The sequence below is a fragment of the Saxophila tyrrhenica genome, assembly GCF_035928015.1.
Source record: "Saxophila tyrrhenica strain CCFEE 5935 chromosome Unknown scaffold_11, whole genome shotgun sequence".
NCBI classification, from domain to species: Eukaryota; Fungi; Ascomycota; class Dothideomycetes; order Mycosphaerellales; family Extremaceae; genus Saxophila; species Saxophila tyrrhenica.
In genome coordinates, this window is record NW_027041743.1 from 741,737 (window position 1) to 759,767 (window position 18,031).

Sequence of the window (18,031 nt, forward strand, 5' to 3'; positions counted from 1 at the left end):
ACGGCAGATACGAACTGATGAGATCTCGGAGTATGCCTAGATGAGCCATGAACTGAACAAAACGTCTTTACGGCGATCGCAGACCACTTGAACAGGACTTGCCACATGCTGTCATCGTACGTTGGCGACGGAGAAGCCATCGAACGCTCCAGAGTCGTATAAGAGCACAAGTACAACATCAGGCGGCGTCCCCATTTATTACTGATGACTTCTTTACCTCCTAGCGGTTACGATAATGCTCATTACGACGCCGCGTGTCGATTGCACCCGATGCCGCTTGGAAGGCAATCTGAGCGCTATTGTAATAGATTTCGAGGACGTTCTAGCGTTGAAGGATCGCCGCCGCCGCCTCACCCACGCACAGTTGAATATCATCATCAGGCGAACCGGGTGACTGACATGGAGTCGAGGCCAACGCTTTGACTTGCCTCACTCGCCCAAAGATAGTTCACCCGTCGCCCTTGGCAATCTGCACGCCATTCGTTCGGCGCGTTGCCCGCGTCTGCCCGCTATACCTCGTCGGGGAGCTGTTTGGGGCTTGGACCATTCCCATCCACGAGTATACATATGAAGATGCGGCCGCCATGTTGGTGCTGTATTGCTAGCTGCTATACCGGCCGGCAATGGCCCTCGACGATATCTTCGACCCCTTCGAGGCGTTAGGCTTGGAACGGGACGCTTCGCCCAGGACGATCAAGGCGAGATACCACGAACTCGCCTTACGCTACCATCCCAACCGCAACCAGGGAGAACTGTCGGAGCATTTCCACAATATCCACCAAGCATGGCAGCTACTATGTGATGCGGACAAGAGGCGACGGTGTATTGAGTTGCTCCAGCTCTTCGATTTGCAGGATGACGTGTACACCAATGTATGGGATCCCCTGCATGCCCATGAGCATCCCGAGCAACAGCACGACCACAAGAGTGCGGACAATGATGGACATGTGTCAAGCGATGCGGACGATGACGATCTACCGCGGATTGCTGGCATCAAACGCCGGGCTACTTTCGAGCGTCCTACAAAACGATCCACTGCTGGACTGGACGACATCGAAGAGGGCAGTGACTCTAGTGACCAGACCACAAATCCCGTAGACAGAGGGAGGACGCGCATCTCAGACTTGCGCCGTACCCATGCGTCGAAAAGGAAGGAAGACTCAAGCAGTGACCATTCGAATACAGCCGCAGAGCGAATGAGACGGTTGAACAAGCTGAGAAGCAAAGAATGCGATGCTTTCAACGAGTACAAGGAAGCAATGGTTGCGAAGTTTGAGGCGGAGCTAGCTGCTCAGAGATGTAAAGACCGGTTCGAGCAGGCAAGATGGCGGAGGCAGTATTACGAGCGAGCACCAAAGGACGGAGCACAGCGTGTGCGTCTTCTACGGCTCTTTAACAGCGCAGCGAAGGCTTTGATAACACACCAACCGGTCAGGAGGCGGATTAGCACCAAGTCAAGCGCGCGTTTCGTGACACCAATGACACCTGCGACAGGAGAGGCCCAGAACACCGGCAGCCTGCTGAGCTTACCCTCCCGGGTCAAGTCGATACATCGAAGAGGTTACAGCAGCGATGTGACGGGTGATCAAACTAGCAGCGAAGAAGAGAACTCCAGCGACAAGAACACATCACCACACAGGAGCCCTCGAGCTTCGTCTCCCCGACCTGGACGGCCAAGGCATCGGCGGTGGGACTCAAATCCTGGTATAGCTCCTCTCGCAACTCGAAGCCTGCCCAAAGAGAATACCAACCCGATCTCGCCCATCACAGGACCACTCAAGGTGTTCATCAGGACGCCGACCAACCTGGCTGAGATGGCAGCATCTGGAGGCGCTGGGTCGGACGCAGATTCGGCGTCCGCCTCGTCAGGGTCGACATCACCGCAGCCTCCCGCGCTGAGAAAAAACGATTCGGGGCGCTTCGTTATGGTTCCTACGAAGGGAGCTACAGACATGTTCACGGTTGCTGATGATCGTACCCGCAGCCGCTCGCCGAGCGCAGACCGTCGCTCCATTAGCGGCACGACGGTCGTCGGTGCGGCGGAAGCATGTCAGTTCATGGTCAAGCAGGTCGGACATCTGCAACATCAAAACATCCGTACCGAACACGTGCACCTACTGTCGTACCAGGAAAAGCGATGGCTGCTGGGCATCGATCCCGACTCAGACACGGATCCGGAAACGCTTCTCAATCGTCTTTCGAGGCTAGACCAGACTGTCGCGACAAGTTTTGTGGTCAAGCCGGATATCAAAGCGATTTTCAACTTCAGGTTGATTTACAGTCACCACGATGTGCCCAAGCACCGGCATCAGACATTCATTGCGTTGAGCTATAGGCGGAAACTGCAGGTAGAGAAGAGGCATAATCACTTCACACTGCCACTGGAGCCAGAGATGTTCCAAGCCGTGTGGGACGAGCGTGAATCTGACACCGAGGGCATATGGATTGATCAGATCTGCATCGGCGATACCGAAGAGGAAAAGACGATCTCAATGTCGGCCATGGACATGGTGTACCGCAGCGCCAGAATGGTGGTCGTAGCCTTGGACGACGTCGAGCTCGATGCCAAGGAGGGAGCTATATTGGAAAACCACATGACTGAGTTCGAGCGACAAGTCCATGTCAAAGCCAACAAGCGCTTCCGCAGACGGCAGACGCCTTATCTCGAAGCGAAAGAAGATCTGTACATGGTCATCCGGAAAATGCTCAGGTCGTCTTGGTTTCAGAGGGCTTGGTGCCGACACGAGATGCGGCTCGCGAGGGACCACGTCTTTCTGGTTCCTTGTCGCACTCCTGGTTCCTGGTCTGGCAAGAGTGTCTTGCGGTTCACAGGGAAGTGCTTGACTCACTTCCTTGCTCTGGCGACGGAGGTACCCTTCGAGATGGCTATTGAGAACGTAAAGGCTGCGCTGTATGCATTCTTTCGCGACAGGAGCAAGCTCCCAGCGCATGATTATCATATGCGCTCTCATCATGGGAACTTCACGACTGTTGTCGCCGAGGTATTTGCTATGCAGGCTGGTGGCGACCCGAGGATTCCTCTAGAGCAGCGAGAGGCCGACGCGCGGAAGGACAAAATCTCCATCATCCTGAACACAATGGAGTGTGGTCTGGCCCTTTCGCCGAAGATGCGAGACCCTCAGATCAGATTGCCGGAGCATGAATGCAACTACATGATGCTGCTGCTCGCACTCGCCGCCCGAGACCCTGGCGCCTTAACATCCCTTGGCCGTCCGCTCCGCCAGCTGCCGCATGGTCTTATGTCCAGCTGGATCTCCGCACCAACGAACGTCGACAGCGGCCTCAACAACTATCGCACCTTGAATCGCCTGCCCGAAACCTCCCGCATCTCGACCGGCCACCAAAACGCCGAACACTTCGTCAACCTCGCCCTCAAATTCCTCTCCGCCGACGACTACACGCCACCTCCAGCCCTGTCCTCCGAATCCCTCAAACTAGCCTCCCACTTCGTCGACGTCTGCACCAAGCGCAAACTCGGCCGCAACCGTAACCGCTACCTCATCACCGACACGTCCATGAACAGCGTCTTCGGCTCCATGCACGATATGTACGTGCAAACCCTCGCTTGCGTCTTCGAGTGCGGACCCCTGTGGCTCAGCGACGTCTGCGAACGCTACGGCGTCAGTCGGTGGAAGCACGATCTGCAGTCTGCGTATGAGTTGATGATTGCGCTGAAGAACACGGATGGGAAGTGGCCGGAGACCGCGTGGAGTAATCAGGCTGCCGGCTTCCTGATGGACTTCGTCAACTTCTTGGTTGTGAGAGGGCTTCCGCACCGTGGGGCGACGAGCGATATGGATGATATGCGGCTTTGGGGGCCGGTTTGGGTTCCTACGATCAACGGCGGGCGGGTGCTTACGTTCGCTCCCAGGGAGGATGTCAGGGTTGCGGTGCCGGTGGCGCTGTTCGACAGTGACTACGTCCATCTCGCACGGCTGTGGGTGCTGAAGCCGCGTGGCACGAACAGTAACAACGAATGGACGCTGCAGGGCAAGAGTGTATTATTCAGCGACGATGCGTCGATGGAGAGTCTGGACAAGGACAATGGCATGATTCGGAGAGCACAAAAAGTGTTTGGGCGGCCGGCGAAGCCGTCGATGGGGAATGTTGCTACGGCGGCGCTGAGGTTGCGTACAACGATCTAGGCGGATGGAGATTTACTGGTGTTGTTTGCAGCGATTAGCGAGGCGTTCAGATGATGGGTTTAATTGTGACGGATTTAGCCGGTTCAAAATTGCGAGATATCCTGTTGCAAAACAATGTACGAGCTAGACTTTGTATTAACGGAGCTGCAGAGGCGAATATTGGTCCTCGATGTATCATTCTGAGTCCAGATCTGAATCTAGATCTCATTGATGCACCATGGTGAAGGCAAGAAGAGGTGCTCGGGATGGAAGAGAGACCGAAACCGAGCTCATTGTCTTCGCGGTCAACCCAACGGACTTCACTCCACACCCTCCGCTTTCCTCCTCCTCGTTCTTCCTCTTCGTCAACAGATCTGCACGAGGGGTACTGCATGATAAGCTGCTGAAGGGAGAGCATCAGAAGTGACTATGCGCTACAGCATTCAAGAGCCGCTACAAGCAGGTGGGTGAGGCAAAGCGGCCTTAATGCTCTGCTACTGCGAGGTGCATTGATCAGTCGGACGTACCAACTACGAAGAAGCACTCGCTCGAATAGGGAGCTCTCCAATGTCCACGGACATCTGTTACAGGCAGCCTGGCCGTTGATCCATCTCATGTACAGGTACCGTTCCAGCCATGACCCCGCTCTGTGGGAAGCTTCACTGCTTGTAAACGAGAGGTACGTGTAGGTAGGCAGGTGCTCTCAGAGCGTGTAGAAAAACGTAAGTACAGACTGACTGTTCTCAATCTCGATTTGACTTGTGTTTGACTTCCTCCCTCTCAAAACCCAAGCTCGACAATCAAGCGTGACAATGGCTTCCTTGATCCCAACAGAAGTGGTAGGGTCACTCCCTCGTCCTATGGCTCTTCAGCAGGCTTTCGCAAAGTATGACAAGGGCGAGATCGATCGCGACGCCTTGGTCGCAGAACAAGACAAGGCCGCCAAAGACTCTGTCCAGCGCATGGAAGAGACCGGCGAGCAGCTTGTGACTGACGGCGAGCAACGCATCAGTTCCTTCGCGACATACCCCATCATCGACACACTAGGAGGCGGCGGACTGGCAGACAATCTCAAGCCTGACGGACAGTACTTCGCGATCTTCGACGACGGTCACCATCGACAGCTTCCTCGCCTGACGTCTGGCCCGTTCAAGTACAGAAACTGGTCAGCAGACTACTTCGCGAAAAGCAAGCCGTTCGCTCAGAAGCGTGGCATGAAGACTGCAGTGATTGCTCCCAGCATGTTGTACCTCCTCTACCCGCTCAAGAGAGAAGTTGAAGGCTATCCCAAGGAGAAGTTCCTCGAAGACCTTGTCAACGAATGCGAGAAGGACATCCGCAAGTGCTTTGAAGCGGGTGCGCAGCGTGTGAGCATCGATTTCACCGAAGGTCGTCTCGCCGCTCGTAACGATCCGAAGAATCCATGGACTGGTGCTCAGTTGTTGCAGACGTTTGTCGACATCAACAACAGGGTGCTAGGTCGTTTCAGTGCTAACGAAAGGACCAACATCGGGATTCACACCTGCCCTGGAGGCGATTGCGACTCGACGCATAGTGCGGATGTCGATTATCATGAGCTGCTGCCGAAGATGTTCGAGATGAATGCCGGATACTTCTTAATCCAGTGTGCGAGCGAGCCGGACAAGGTGAAGGTGTACAAGGAGATTGGGGAGGTCATTCGCAAGGATGCAAAAGGCGTGAAACAGGTGAGCAGAATCGTTCTTTTGGACGCCTCTTAGTCAACTTCCGTGGGCAGTGGATGAGAATCGTACCACGATTGGGAGCTGAAGAGAGCGTAGGTCGCCTTTGTCGGCTTCGTCAATCCCCAAAGCCCAGATGTCGAGACTCCAGAGCAGATTCGCGATCAGATCCTCGAAGCCGCAAAGTACATCGCCGTCGACCAACTTGGTGCTACCGACGATTGTGGATTCTCTCCATTCTCGATCGACGAGAAGCCGAAGCACGGTAAAGTGCCTCTTATCACGATGGAGGATCTTGATCAGTTAGTCTGACAGATCTTGAATAGGTAGCCCCGATTTTGCCAGAGACATTGCGTTCCAGAAGATTGCGAACCGCGTGAAGGGCGCGGAAATGGCTCGAGAGCAGCTGAGTAAACAGTAAGGTCCAGTGGGCCAGATCTAGACAGGATGAGCACCTCGGAGCATTCAACTGCTTGATTTGAGAGTGCAAGGCGTGCATTGGTTTGGCAGTTAGTGGACGGTGGCTATTGGCCCTGCCATCGCTTACCCAGGTCTGATGTTGTCGGCCCTGCCTTGAACTGGTTCGAGGCTGGGTAACATGGATCGATGATTGCAAAAGATTTCTTGCTTTGAAATGACAAGGTGACCAGCTTGGACCGTTGTGTGTTGCGTGTCACTTTACAGCTGCGAAGCTCGTCTGTTCTCCAACCGCTCAAGATACTCCGCCACATCACGATGACCTCTTCCCCGAACTCGCTCCAAAGGGTCCGGCATATGTTCCAGTGGCTCCCGCACTTGCTCCAAAGGCGTCCCTCCGTGCGAGTTTTTGATGTGGACATCAGCACTATTCGCAACAAGCAGCTTGGCCAACTCGACGTCTCCCACCAGCGCAGCGTCATGGACTGGTGTGGAACAGCCAGCGTATCTTTCTACCATATAGAAGTCGATTCTGTCCTCGTACCTTATCTTGTTGATGGCCGCCCGCCCTCCCCTGTCCAGGAGGTATTGCATCAGTTCCAGCCGGTCGTTCGATTTGCGCCAGACGGCGTGGTTTAAGGCGTCGCCCTGTGCGATGGAAGCGCTGTGTTGCATGTGCAGGTCTATCACCTTAAGAGGTGCAGTTTCGACCGCCACCATGAAGGGTGAGTGACCAGCCTTGCAGCGAGCGTTCAGATCTGCGCCGCGTGCCAGCAACCAGGCAGTGGCCTGTTCATTGTGCACAGCATTCCTGTTCCGTCAGTTGGGCTCGACGCGTTGGTGTTTCTGTACTCACCCAAGGACTGGGGGCGTCCAGCAATCCACTTCTTCGTTGATGTCCCAACCATGATTCAACAGTACCTCAAGAATAGATAGGTCATCTCCAGTGGCAGCGGATCTCACGTCCTGTCCGTTGAATGTTTCCCCCTGATCGAGAAGGAACTGTACTGCGTGCTTGTGCCCATTGTTTGACGCTCTGACGAGGCTGCGCCCGAACTTGGGGATGTCACGTTCCTGCTCAGGCTGTGGGCGCTATTTTGCACAGCTTGCTTGCAAATCAGGCGGCAGTGAGCGCCATTTTGCACAGCTTGCGTGCAAAGCAGGCAGATCCCCGCTAGAAGCGGTCTCTTCAACTTCTGCAACCACTTCGCGGACGGCATCACGGGCGGCGAGCTCAGCTGGCGAGGGCACTGGAGGCGGACCTCGAACCCGTTGGCCCAGTCCACCGCTGAAAACGAAGCCCGCTGCCTCCAGACGCGCACGTGCACGATCGTTTTCGGCCTCGCTGAGCGGAGGAGCGACGATGGAGGCGTGAGTGACAGCAAGCTCTGTGAGAGAGGGGCCAGCGTCAACAGCGGATTTGGCAGGCTGACGTCGTCGTAGCTGAGCGGGTTGGATGCCCATCTCAACCAGTCTAGCATCCACATTGTTGCGGCTCCTGTCTATGGTTACTTGTCTGTGACTGTGGAAAGGCCGATATCAAGCTGGTCAAAGGAAGTGAACCTGCCGATGTACATTTGTCGAGAGCTCCCCGCTTCGAGCTTCAAGGCTGCGCTCGTGCTTCTGAGGTGTGGTATTGTATGCGCAATGCTCTGAAGACTTCGGAAACGTTGTGTGGAAGCGGAAGCTTGAAGGGAACATGAAAGTGGTGAAGAATCCTTACTTTGAATGACTCTCGGGTGTCGCAGCTCCTCCAGACGGCGCAGCGACCGGGAACATGGCATCTCAGCCAACCCCTTTTACTCCAACTCTCCCACATTCTCACCGCCCCCTCCCCAACAAATTAATCATCCTCTCCACCTCCACCACCCCCTGCCCGGACGCCTTCCCCCGCAACTCCTCCAACTTCTCCCGATCCTTCGCCTTCAGCGCCTCCTCCGCCGCATTCTTCACCAACCCACACTTCAACCACATTTCAATCCTCTCGTTGACAGCCAGATTCGTGCACTTCGGGATGAACAGCGCGGCGACTTTCGGGTTTCCTGCTCCGAGGATCTCGTTGAAGTAGGGCTGTTCCCCGCAGAAATCAGCATCAGATACCAAACCATGATAGTAAAGTGGGTAGGAAGGACGACGTACCTCCCACCCAATCGCGCTCTTCCGCCCCTTACTCAACTCCTCCAATTCCCTCCACTCCCGCCTCCCCACCAACGCCCTCAACCTCACCCACGCCCACCCCTTCTCCCCCACCTTAAACTCCTCCTTCACCTTCATACCCCTCTTCCCATGCCCCAACCGCACCAACTTCCCCATCGTCTCGTTCACACTCAACCCCACAAAACTCTCCCCCTGCAAGTCCCGCTCGAAAGCCTCCTGGAACTTCAACAACTTCTGCGCGTCTTCTAGCGCAGCGACTTGCGGGGCGTGGTCTTTGCTGTCGCGGAGGAGCTTGGCGGCCATCTTCAGCTTGTCTGCTGAGCCGTTGGTGTCGCTCGCGGATAGAGCTTCAGAGAGGAGGAGGTTCGAGCCATCAACGCGGCGGTCGTCTTGGTAGTACAGATCCTTCAGCACCTCCTGGTCCTGCTCGATGGCACTCGCCTCCACGATCGCGCTCGCGACGGGGCGGCTATTGATTGTGCGGAAGAAGGTGGAGAGCGGCATTTTCTTCTTGAGGTTGAGGAGGACCCAGAAGATGAGGTCCGTGTCGCCGCTATCGATCGCTTTGTCCAGCGCGCCGCCTTCCTCACCAAGCGAGAGGAGGAGAGGAACTTGTTTCCCGGCTCTCGGTTCGTGCTCCAAGAGCTGAATCGCCATGCTCCCGCGCCCGTCTTCATAAGCAGCGTGCGCGACCTCTTCAAATGAGATCCCGCGCTGTCCATTCAACTTCCGCACGATCTCCTCGCAAATACTCTCCTCATCCGTACTCGACGACCGCACCTTCTGCCGCGCCCAAGCAACATAGATCTTATCCACCGGCAGTCTCAAGAACTCCGAAATCTTCAGCGCCAGCAGATACTCCTGCCTGTTAACCAACCGCTGCACCAGTCGTTCGGGCGTAAGGCGGATGTACTGATCATACGACACCGGCACGCCGATCTCATAAAACCGCACCGCGTTCAACACGCGCAGCACCTCCGTCATATCCACATAGTCGTCGCTGTTATACAGCTCCAGCACCGATTTCCCGAAACTCGCCGCCTTGAGCAGCTGTTTCTGGCGGTGGACGCTGTACTCCTGCCCCGCAGCCCTAACACAAACATTCACCGCTTCGTCCAAGTTCCCACGGATGAGTTGGATATTCTCATCCGCCTTTGCACTCTTCTTCTCCAACATCTCCACCGCATCCACCAACACGCTCGCTGGACTGCTGGATCCCAGTCTCCAGACCTCTTCACAAGCATCGGGGACCTTTTGCCAGAAATCGCAGACGTCGTTCGTCATCACGCGTATTCCATCCACATCCGGCACCAAATGCACGAAACCATCGTACTCGAAACTCGTCGCCGAACCACTAGGCCCAACAAGATGAATCTCGTCCTCCCACGCCAACACGACAGCATTATTCCCACACCACTGCAGATCCTTCGGCGGCGTCTTGACACGGGAATCGTACTCACTAAACCGCTCCTGGAAATCACTGCTGATGACCCACACCTTCCCGTCATCCGTGTACAGCGCGATGAACTTCCCGTTAGGCGACACAGCAATATGCCGAAACGGCCCAGCCTGCAACCCGCGATCCTCGCTCTCCGCCGCATCGACCACATGCACCGTCCTCCCCACCGCGAGCAGAACCTCCACAGAGCGGCTGGAAGTATACTCCGGCGGCACGACCGCCCACGAAATCACCTCCCCCGGCGGCGCGGACGCTAGAGCTTGCGGGCGTGGCTCATCGTAGCGCGTCACGGCCACGAAGCGGTTGTTCCCCAGCAAAGCCACGAAGCCCGTTCCCCAGAAACGACAGCTCTTGACGCCGTATTCTTCTGCTTCGTGTCCGAGGGAGAAAGGTGTGAAATCCGTTCCCAAGTCGGCATAGCTCCTCACCTCCCCGTCTTGACCCACGACCAGCAACCTCTCGTCTTCCGACCACCCGACCGCAGCAAGCGCGCCTCGATCCCTCGGTATCTGCCGTATCAACCTGCCCGCGCAGCTGTATAGATCGATCGTCGCTTTTGTCCCAACGGCCTGCGAGCCGCGCGGAGCGAAGATCTTGGATTCATCGCGGTAGAGTGCTAGCTTGTCATACCTTTAATCAGTGGACTGCGTTTGTAGAGTATTGGAGTCTGGGTGCATACCTACAGCACCGCTATAAGGAGCGCCGACGACGATGTAGTTCTCGAGCTCGAGGTCCGGGGCGAAGACGTCGGTGTAGAGGCGGATGGAGCGGTAGAAGCGGTCGCCGACGCGCTTCCAGTCGGCGGTGGCTTTGGACATGCTATCGTTCTATTATCATTGTTGTGACAGTGTGTTATTGTGTTAAGGCAGAGGGTGCAGTTAGAGCTTCAGATGTCAATGAACCGGTGGTCAAAGCGCCTGACGTCTGGCGTGGGGTGCTGGATGTGCAAGACACGGTATGGAAGACAGATCGAAAGGACAGGCATTCGAAGCAATCGTTCTACGCTGTGTGATCTCGACTAAGGTATCCATGATCGCCATGATGCGATACCAGCTATAGCACATTCTATTATTCGAAGCCACCTCATGATCGAACGCCCGCAGATGCAATGTCAGGCACAAAGCCATTCCATGTCTCCAGAGCTACCTCATCTCATCACATAGTCCTTCCCCTACTCGTAACAGTGCTGCGGATGATGCTGCTGCTTGAAAGACCCTTAGTCGTAAAGATCCTCGTCGCCGCCACCTGTGAGCTTTGTTAGTTTCTGTCGTAGTGTGTAGGATGATTGAAGTCAGGACATACCATTCTGCTGCTGCTCCGCATTGCCGCCATCAACACCACCCTCTGGGAAGCGGAAGAACTGGCTGCCACCAGCAGTGTTCTTCATGCTCTGTGCGAAAGCCTCGTAACGCCTGATCTCCGTATCGGTGACCGAGCGACGAGCCAAGGCCATAGCCTCCTCGAAATGCCTCTTGGTCAGCTCTGGCACCGGGTCCTCCTCCTCAACGTCCTCCTCCATCTTCGTGTCGTCGTCACCGCCGGCAGCCTCGCGCTGCTTCTCCTTCTCGATGGACAGCCCGATGGACTCCTTGATGGCGAGCTTGACGGCACGCTGCGTGATGAAGCCCAAGTCGGCACCGGAGAAGCCGTGGGTCTTGCTGGCGATGTAGGAGAGATCGATGTCGGATGAGACTGGGGTCTTGCGGAGCTGGGCCTTGAGGATGGACTCGCGGCCGGCTTGGTCGGGCAGAGGGACGTAGACGAGGGTGTCGAGACGGCCTGGACGGCACAGAGCGGCGTCAAGCTGCTCAGGCCTGTTGGTGGCGCCGATGACGAAGACGTTCTTCTTGCTGGTCATACCATCCATCTCAGTGAGGAGCTGGTTGACGACACGGTCGGAAGCACCACCTGCGTCGCCAACAGAGCCACCACGAGACTTCGCAATAGAGTCCAACTCATCCAGGAAGACCACACAAGGAGCAGCCGCGCGAGCCTTGTCGAAGATGTCGCGAATGTTGCTCTCAGACTCACCGAACCACATGGAGAGCAGCTCGGGACCCTTGATGCTGACGAAGTTGGCCGCGCACTCGTTGGCGACTGCCTTGGCGAGCAAAGTCTTACCAGTACCTGGTGGCCCGTAGAAGAGCACACCACGGGACGGAGACATGCCGAACTTGAGGAACTTCTCGGGATGGTCGACTGGGTACTGCACGGACTCGATGAGCTCGCGCTTGACGTCCTCGAGACCACCAATGTCCTCCCAGCGCACGTTCGGCACCTCGACGACAGCGACCTCACGGAGCGCAGACGGGTTAGAGGCGCCGAGAGCGAAGCGGAAGTTCTCCTGTGTCACACCAAGGCTGTCGAGCACCTCGGCGTCGATTGTGTCCTCGTCCAGATCGATCAAGTCCATCTTCTCACGAATCTGCTGCATGGCTGCTTCGGAGCAGAGAGAGGCCATGTCAGAACCGACGAAACCGTGAGTCTCAGCTGCGATCGACTCAAGATCGACGTCGTCTCCGAGCTTCATGTTCTTGGTGTGGATCTGCAGGATCTCGAGACGGCCAGTTGGGTCGGGAATACCGATATCGACTTCACGGTCGAAGCGGCCGAAACGACGGAGCGCAGGGTCGATGGAGTTCGGGCGGTTAGTGGCGGCCATGACCACAAGGTTTGAGCGAGCCTTCATGCCGTCCATGAGGGTGAGGAGCTGAGAGACAACACGGCGCTCGACTTCACCGTTTGTCTTTTCACGCTTCGGCGCGATGGCGTCGATCTCGTCAATGAAGATGATAGCCGGGCTGTTCTTCTCCGCCTCTTCGAATGCCTTCCGCAGATTGCTTTCGGACTCACCGGCCATCTTGGACATAATCTCTGGGCCGTTGATGAGGAAGAAGAATGCGCCGGTCTCGTTTGCCACGGCACGAGCCATGAGCGTCTTACCAGTACCGGGAGGTCCGAACAGAAGGATACCACGCGGTGGCTTGATACCGATGGACTTGAAGAGTGCCGGATGCCGCAGGGGCAGCTCGACCAGCTCACGGACCTGCGCCATCTGCTTCCTGCAGCCTCCGATGTCGTCGTAGCCCACCTCGTTGAGCTTGTCCTCCTCATCTTCGCGCTGGATTGGGTCGCCCTCGCAGTGGATGACGGTGTCTTGTGCCACGATGCCGTACTCTGGCGGGTCGACCTCAACCACCTTGAATTCCACCGTCCTCATGGCGGCTCTGCATGTGAAGAGATCGCCTTGCTTGACGGGGCGGTAGGCTTCGCGGAAGTAGGGAGCAAGGAAGACGTCGAAGAGGGAGCCGGTGAGACCCTCGACGGTGTCCGCCATTGGTAGCACAGCGATACGCTTGGCGTACTTGATGTCGGGGCAGGGGTTGACGGTGACCACATCACCCAGCTTGACGCGCAGATTGTGGCGAACGACTCTGTTCATGCGCACGGAGCCGTCGTCGAGATCGTCGTCAGCGAGCACGATAAGCACGGTGTCTTTCCGCTTCTTGCCCTTGACGAGGACTGTGTCGCCACGGAAGAGCTGCAGCGTCTCCATCGTGTTGTTTGAGAGGGCGAGGATGGAGTTGTCGTCGGTGGTGGCATCGGTGACGATGAGGCTATTGGGCTTCTTCTTGCGCTTGAGGATGGCTGTGGCGGTTGCGTCCTCATCTTGCTGCTCTTTGCCGCTCGGGTCGTTGTCGAGGTTGACCTTGCGCTTGTCTTGCGCGTGCTCTGGCTCTGCAGACATGCTGGCGGTTGGTGATGTGTGATGTGAGGTGGTGAGGTGGCGGTTTTGATGTGGTGATGGTTCTTCACCTGGTGTTTGAGATTGGTAGATGCGCTTCTGGTGGACGAAGCAGGCGGCGAAACGCGGTTATGATAGCAGTGGTGTCTGCAGTGAGATTCGGCCAAGGAGTGTGATGACCTTGTCGTGAACGATGCAGACGAGAGTTGATGGGAGGAAGATGGTGAAGAGGGTGAAGCTTCGGGAATGAATGTTTGTGAGAGCTGCTGTGAGGTGCCTGGACAACCTTAAAACGCACGGACTCTTTCCGTGACGTGCTCCAGTCAAAAGGCAACGTCTCTCCAATCGCCATCAATAATCAGCCAGCAGAAGCCCGTCGAAGGCCACAGATCACGACACGCACGCTTGGCTGCCTGCCCCATTCTTACCTTCACTTCTCTCTACGATCACGTGGTCGCACGAAAGAGGAAGTTACGTCTATTCACATTCAGGTAGTCGCCACTGCTGAGGATGTCTCCTCCAGGATCATGCTGCTGTGAATACGATCTGAAGAAGGTGAATGCTCGCACCAGAACAGTCGTTGAATGGAGTAGTAGGACGAGGTGAGGTGAGGTCGAGGCATGGCGCACGTATAAGGTAGGTGCCGATGGTCGCACCTGCCTCCCATACCACGCTCGGCTCAATACGGTAGGGACCATGGGCGCTGTGCAGAACGTATCGAGAACGACGAATTCCTTTCTTTTGACATATGTACACAGCTGGACTCCTGACACCACAAAGAGTCTTCACAGCTGTCATCAAAGTGGTGGGCGTGCATGTGAAGACGTTGCCGGACAGGAAGTCGCGTGAATGCAGCAGAAAGAATGGACGTGACGAGAATGGCCTGCCAGTCTTCCTTTCAGAGAGCAGAGACACATGGTCTCAGCAGCCTCTCAGACACTTGCATTCCTTTCAGAAGACAACTTACAGAAGGTACAAAACCAAGGACTGTCGGCGAGTTTCCACATCAACCAACCTCAAGAAGGCCAGCTATGGATCCAGAGCAGTCAGACCCAGCATCGAGAGACGTAATGTACGAAGACGAAGTTGAAGAATCTGCTTCTCCTCCCGAGGACTACTCACCTAAGGAGCGCCATGAAGCATCTCCGTCTCCACCTCAGGACGACCAGTCCGCAGATTGTGACGAAGCATCTGCGTCTGCATCTCCGCAGACCAAGGAGACTTTGAAGGAAGCATCAACGCCTTCTTCCAAGCATGATCTGATCATCGACTGCGCAGAGGCACCTGCTTCTACTCCTCAGAATGGCGTGTCCAAGGACCGTGACCAGGCGCCTTCGTCTTCTCCCGGAAGCGGAAGCAGTCCAGAGGTTGATGGAGCACCTGAGACCTGCAGATTCCCAGCACCGGCCGAGGAGATGAGCTTACGGATTGCCGAACACAGGACGAACGGCCACCTCCCACAAGCCAATCTAGATGCTCTCGAGACCACTCCGGAGATCGTGTCAATCCTCAACATGCTTAACTCTGAGCGCAACCGGACAACCGACGAGGACGGCTACGATTCCACTGTAGACGCCCCCAGGAACGACAGCGTCACCACCAACACCATGACGTGCCTCCAAAACATCGAAAACAACGGCGTCTACCCCACCGATACCTCAGAAGACGACTCCCACCACTTCCTCCCCATCCCCATCCCCTCCCACCCCACATCCCCAACAACAGTCCACCACGAATCCGTCCTCAAAAAACGCATCATCTACTCCAAACTCGCCCCGGGCGCCGAATACGACACCCGCTCCTACACCCCCACCTTCATCCACGACTGCCTCATGCTCCCCGGCACCCTCGCCACCGTCACCGGCAAACGCTTCCCCACCGAGATCCTCAACCGCATGACCCCCGCCCTGCTCCCCGGTTTCCACGGCCACGTTCATACGCAGACGCAACAACCGTGTATCCTCCAGTCCCACGACCCGCAGGACTTCGTGCAAGGGATGCTGATCTTCGGCCAAGCGCGCGCAGCACGGGACAGGATCCACGCGCACTACCGCGACACTTGCCGACGGGTGAAAGTGCAGGTGGAAGTGGAGTTTCTTGCTCCAAACCCGTCGGAGAATGCGTGGGTGCTGTTTCGGAAGAGGATCTGGGCGCACGCGTGGTTGTGGGCGAATGTCGGGAGTGGGGATGTGGAGTTCAGGGGGGTAAGGGAGAGGTGGACGTTGGAGGAGTATTTGGCTGGGAAGTTGGGAGGGGAAAGGAGGATGATGCTGGGGGAGGAAGGGTGGATTGGGGAGGACTTTGAGGATGGGAAGGAGGTGGTTGGGGGTGAGCGGAGGGATGAGGGTGCGGTTGGGGGAGGATGTGAAGGCGTTATGGTTCACTCCGAGCAGCCCAACAGCTCGGCTTGGGTCGCTCAAGACCCCTGGCAACCTCAGCCTGAGGAGGCGGGTGAACCAGGTCCCGACAAGAAGGACGACCTAGCTCAGGCTGCTGTCCGAAGAGACGTGGATTGGGTGTGGTGAGCAGAGACTACCTTTGCCCTGTCGGATAGCTTCTTTCGACTGCTCATCCAGACCCCCCTCATGTAGCTCAGCCCTCTACAGCTTATGCCTACAAAACTTCAGCTAAAGCCACCAAGACCATGCTTTCGAACAGAATCACCTCGCAGCCCCCTTCCAAGCCTTCCCAACCCACTCCTCCACATCCCCCAACAACACCTCGGGCTTCTCCATCGCCTGGCAAAAAATAAACCCCAACATCAGCGCCTATCTCCTCCCAAAGTTTCCGCGGTTGGAAGTTCCACTTACAGCAAAATGCCCACCCCGCCTATGCTCCGCAAACGCCACAATATCGCACGTCTGCGCCGCCCAGCTGCGCGGGATGGGGAAGAGTTCGTACCGGAAGAGGGAGTAGCCGGTCGGTTTGGAGAGGTAGGGTGGGGGGCCGCGGCCGGAGCGGCCGGCGAGCTGGTCGGGCCTTCAGTATTCAGGGAGATGAGAGGGTGGTGATGGGGGTGTAAGGGAGGGGATTGGAGGGATTGGAGGGATTGGGGGAGGACGCACGATTTTTCCGCTTGCGCGTTTGGGGTTTTCGGTGCTGCCGGTTGTCTAGGGGAGGGTTGGTTAGTGTTGTGTGTGAAAGTTGGGGGTTTAAGGGAGGATTACGCCGCGGTAGGGGTAGATGCAGCGCGGGAAGGTGTCTGTGAGCCAGTACAGCGACACACTGTCCAGGATAGCCTCCATCGGCGGATCCTCATCGCTCCATTCGAGAAACTTCTCTCCAATCCTGTCATCCTGTCAGCAGGCCCTTCTACAGTACCATGCGAGAGATTGCACACCAACTCAACAGCGCAACCGGACTAGCGCTCAACGCCAACCCAATCGTCGCCGTCCGCGTCCCATGCTCAAGCGCATAAGCAAACCCATGATCATAAAACTCCTCCCCCCTCGGCAACGCCTCCTTCTCCAGATCACTCAACTCCAATTCCCCCGCGTTCGCCGGCGGCGGGATGGCCATCATGTTCACGTGCATCCCCTTACACGCCTCGTACCCCGAAGCCAAGATCTTGCTGATGAACGACCCGATGTCGCCGCCTTGCACCAGATACCCGGATCCGAAACCGAGGCCGAGCATGAGGTTGTGCATCGCGCCGGCGGCGATGGTGGTGTCGTAGTCTTTGTCCATGGGAGGGCCGGAGGAGTAGCAGTAACCCGGTAGTGAAGGGACGATGACATGGTAAGGTAAGTCCTTCGGCGAGTACTTCTTCCTCAGCAAATCAAGAAGATCGTAGAACTCCAGAATACTCCCCGGCCACCCATGATAAAACGCAATCGGCACCGCGTCCTCCTTCTCCGAAAACAGCGCCAGGAATTGCACTTTAATCTCATTGCTATCAGCATCCTTAACAGTAGCTTTGTAGTTCGGGAACGAGTTGGTGCGGTCCTCGCACTTGCGCCAGTCGTACGACGTAGACCAGAGCTCTTTGGCTTGCGCGAGCCAGTCGCGCTTCATGCCATAGCGGCGGTCGCAGTTGGTGTTTTCGAAGACCGCGGGGCCGATGGGGGAGAGTTGGATGAGTTGTTTGAATTGCTGGAGTTTCTCGTCGGAGACGTGGGCTTTGAAGGGTTGGATGTCTAGGGTGGCGGAGGAGGGGATCTTGGAGAAGTCTGCCATTATCTTGACTTTTCTTGTCCTGTTTCGTGTGATGTGAATCGGTAAGGCAAGGGATGTTGGTGATTTATGTAGACTTGCCGCGGCTTGTTTTAGACGTTGATCTGTCAGGTGCGGTATTCGGAGTTAATGCAGCTGAGGTCGTCACTGCAGCGGGGAACAGCTCGAGCATGTTGGGGTTGAAGTAAGATGCTCACTCCATCGGGACAGCGCCTCTGACAGATAATCAATTGTA

General features: G+C 56.4%; 7 protein-coding genes across 7 annotated transcripts; 3 read left to right on the forward strand and 4 right to left on the reverse strand.

Moving 5' to 3' along the window:
• Positions 1–623: 623 nt before the first annotated feature.
• Positions 624–4,166, forward strand: LTR77_007360 (uncharacterized protein; the record flags this gene model as incomplete). Its single annotated transcript, XM_064804597.1, has 1 exon — positions 624–4,166. The coding sequence occupies one exon, from the start codon at positions 624–626 to the stop codon at positions 4,164–4,166; it is 3,543 nt and encodes a 1,180-aa protein (XP_064657367.1).
• A 791-nt stretch (positions 4,167–4,957) lies between these two features.
• Positions 4,958–6,266, forward strand: LTR77_007361 (uncharacterized protein; the record flags this gene model as incomplete). The annotated part of the gene is made up of 3 exons (XM_064804598.1): positions 4,958–5,851; positions 5,945–6,110; positions 6,172–6,266. 3 exons carry the CDS (start codon positions 4,958–4,960, stop codon positions 6,264–6,266), a joined length of 1,155 nt encoding a protein of 384 aa, XP_064657368.1.
• Positions 6,267–6,523: 257 nt separating this feature from the next.
• On the reverse strand, positions 6,524–6,982 carry LTR77_007362 (uncharacterized protein; the record flags this gene model as incomplete). Its single annotated transcript, XM_064804599.1, is given in 2 exon segments — positions 6,524–6,794; positions 6,807–6,982. The coding sequence occupies 2 exon segments, from the start codon at positions 6,980–6,982 to the stop codon at positions 6,524–6,526; spliced, it is 447 nt and encodes a 148-aa protein (XP_064657369.1).
• A 1,101-nt stretch (positions 6,983–8,083) lies between these two features.
• On the reverse strand, positions 8,084–10,696 carry vps16_2 (Vacuolar protein sorting-associated protein 16; the record flags this gene model as incomplete). Its single annotated transcript, XM_064804600.1, has 3 exons — positions 8,084–8,332; positions 8,402–10,494; positions 10,558–10,696. 3 exons carry the CDS (start codon positions 10,694–10,696, stop codon positions 8,084–8,086), a joined length of 2,481 nt encoding a protein of 826 aa, XP_064657370.1.
• A 398-nt stretch (positions 10,697–11,094) lies between these two features.
• Positions 11,095–13,626, reverse strand: CDC48 (AAA ATPase cdc48; the record flags this gene model as incomplete). The annotated part of the gene is made up of 2 exons (XM_064804601.1): positions 11,095–11,123; positions 11,181–13,626. The coding sequence occupies 2 exons, from the start codon at positions 13,624–13,626 to the stop codon at positions 11,095–11,097; spliced, it is 2,475 nt and encodes an 824-aa protein (XP_064657371.1).
• Positions 13,627–14,654: 1,028 nt separating this feature from the next.
• On the forward strand, positions 14,655–16,148 carry LTR77_007365 (uncharacterized protein; the record flags this gene model as incomplete). Its single annotated transcript, XM_064804602.1, has 1 exon — positions 14,655–16,148. The coding sequence occupies one exon, from the start codon at positions 14,655–14,657 to the stop codon at positions 16,146–16,148; it is 1,494 nt and encodes a 497-aa protein (XP_064657372.1).
• Positions 16,149–16,775: 627 nt separating this feature from the next.
• LTR77_007366 (uncharacterized protein) lies at positions 16,776–17,799 on the reverse strand (the record flags this gene model as incomplete). The annotated part of the gene is made up of 2 exons (XM_064804603.1): positions 16,776–16,911; positions 16,964–17,799. The coding sequence occupies 2 exons, from the start codon at positions 17,797–17,799 to the stop codon at positions 16,776–16,778; spliced, it is 972 nt and encodes a 323-aa protein (XP_064657373.1).
• Between the last annotated feature and the right edge of the window lie 232 nt (positions 17,800–18,031).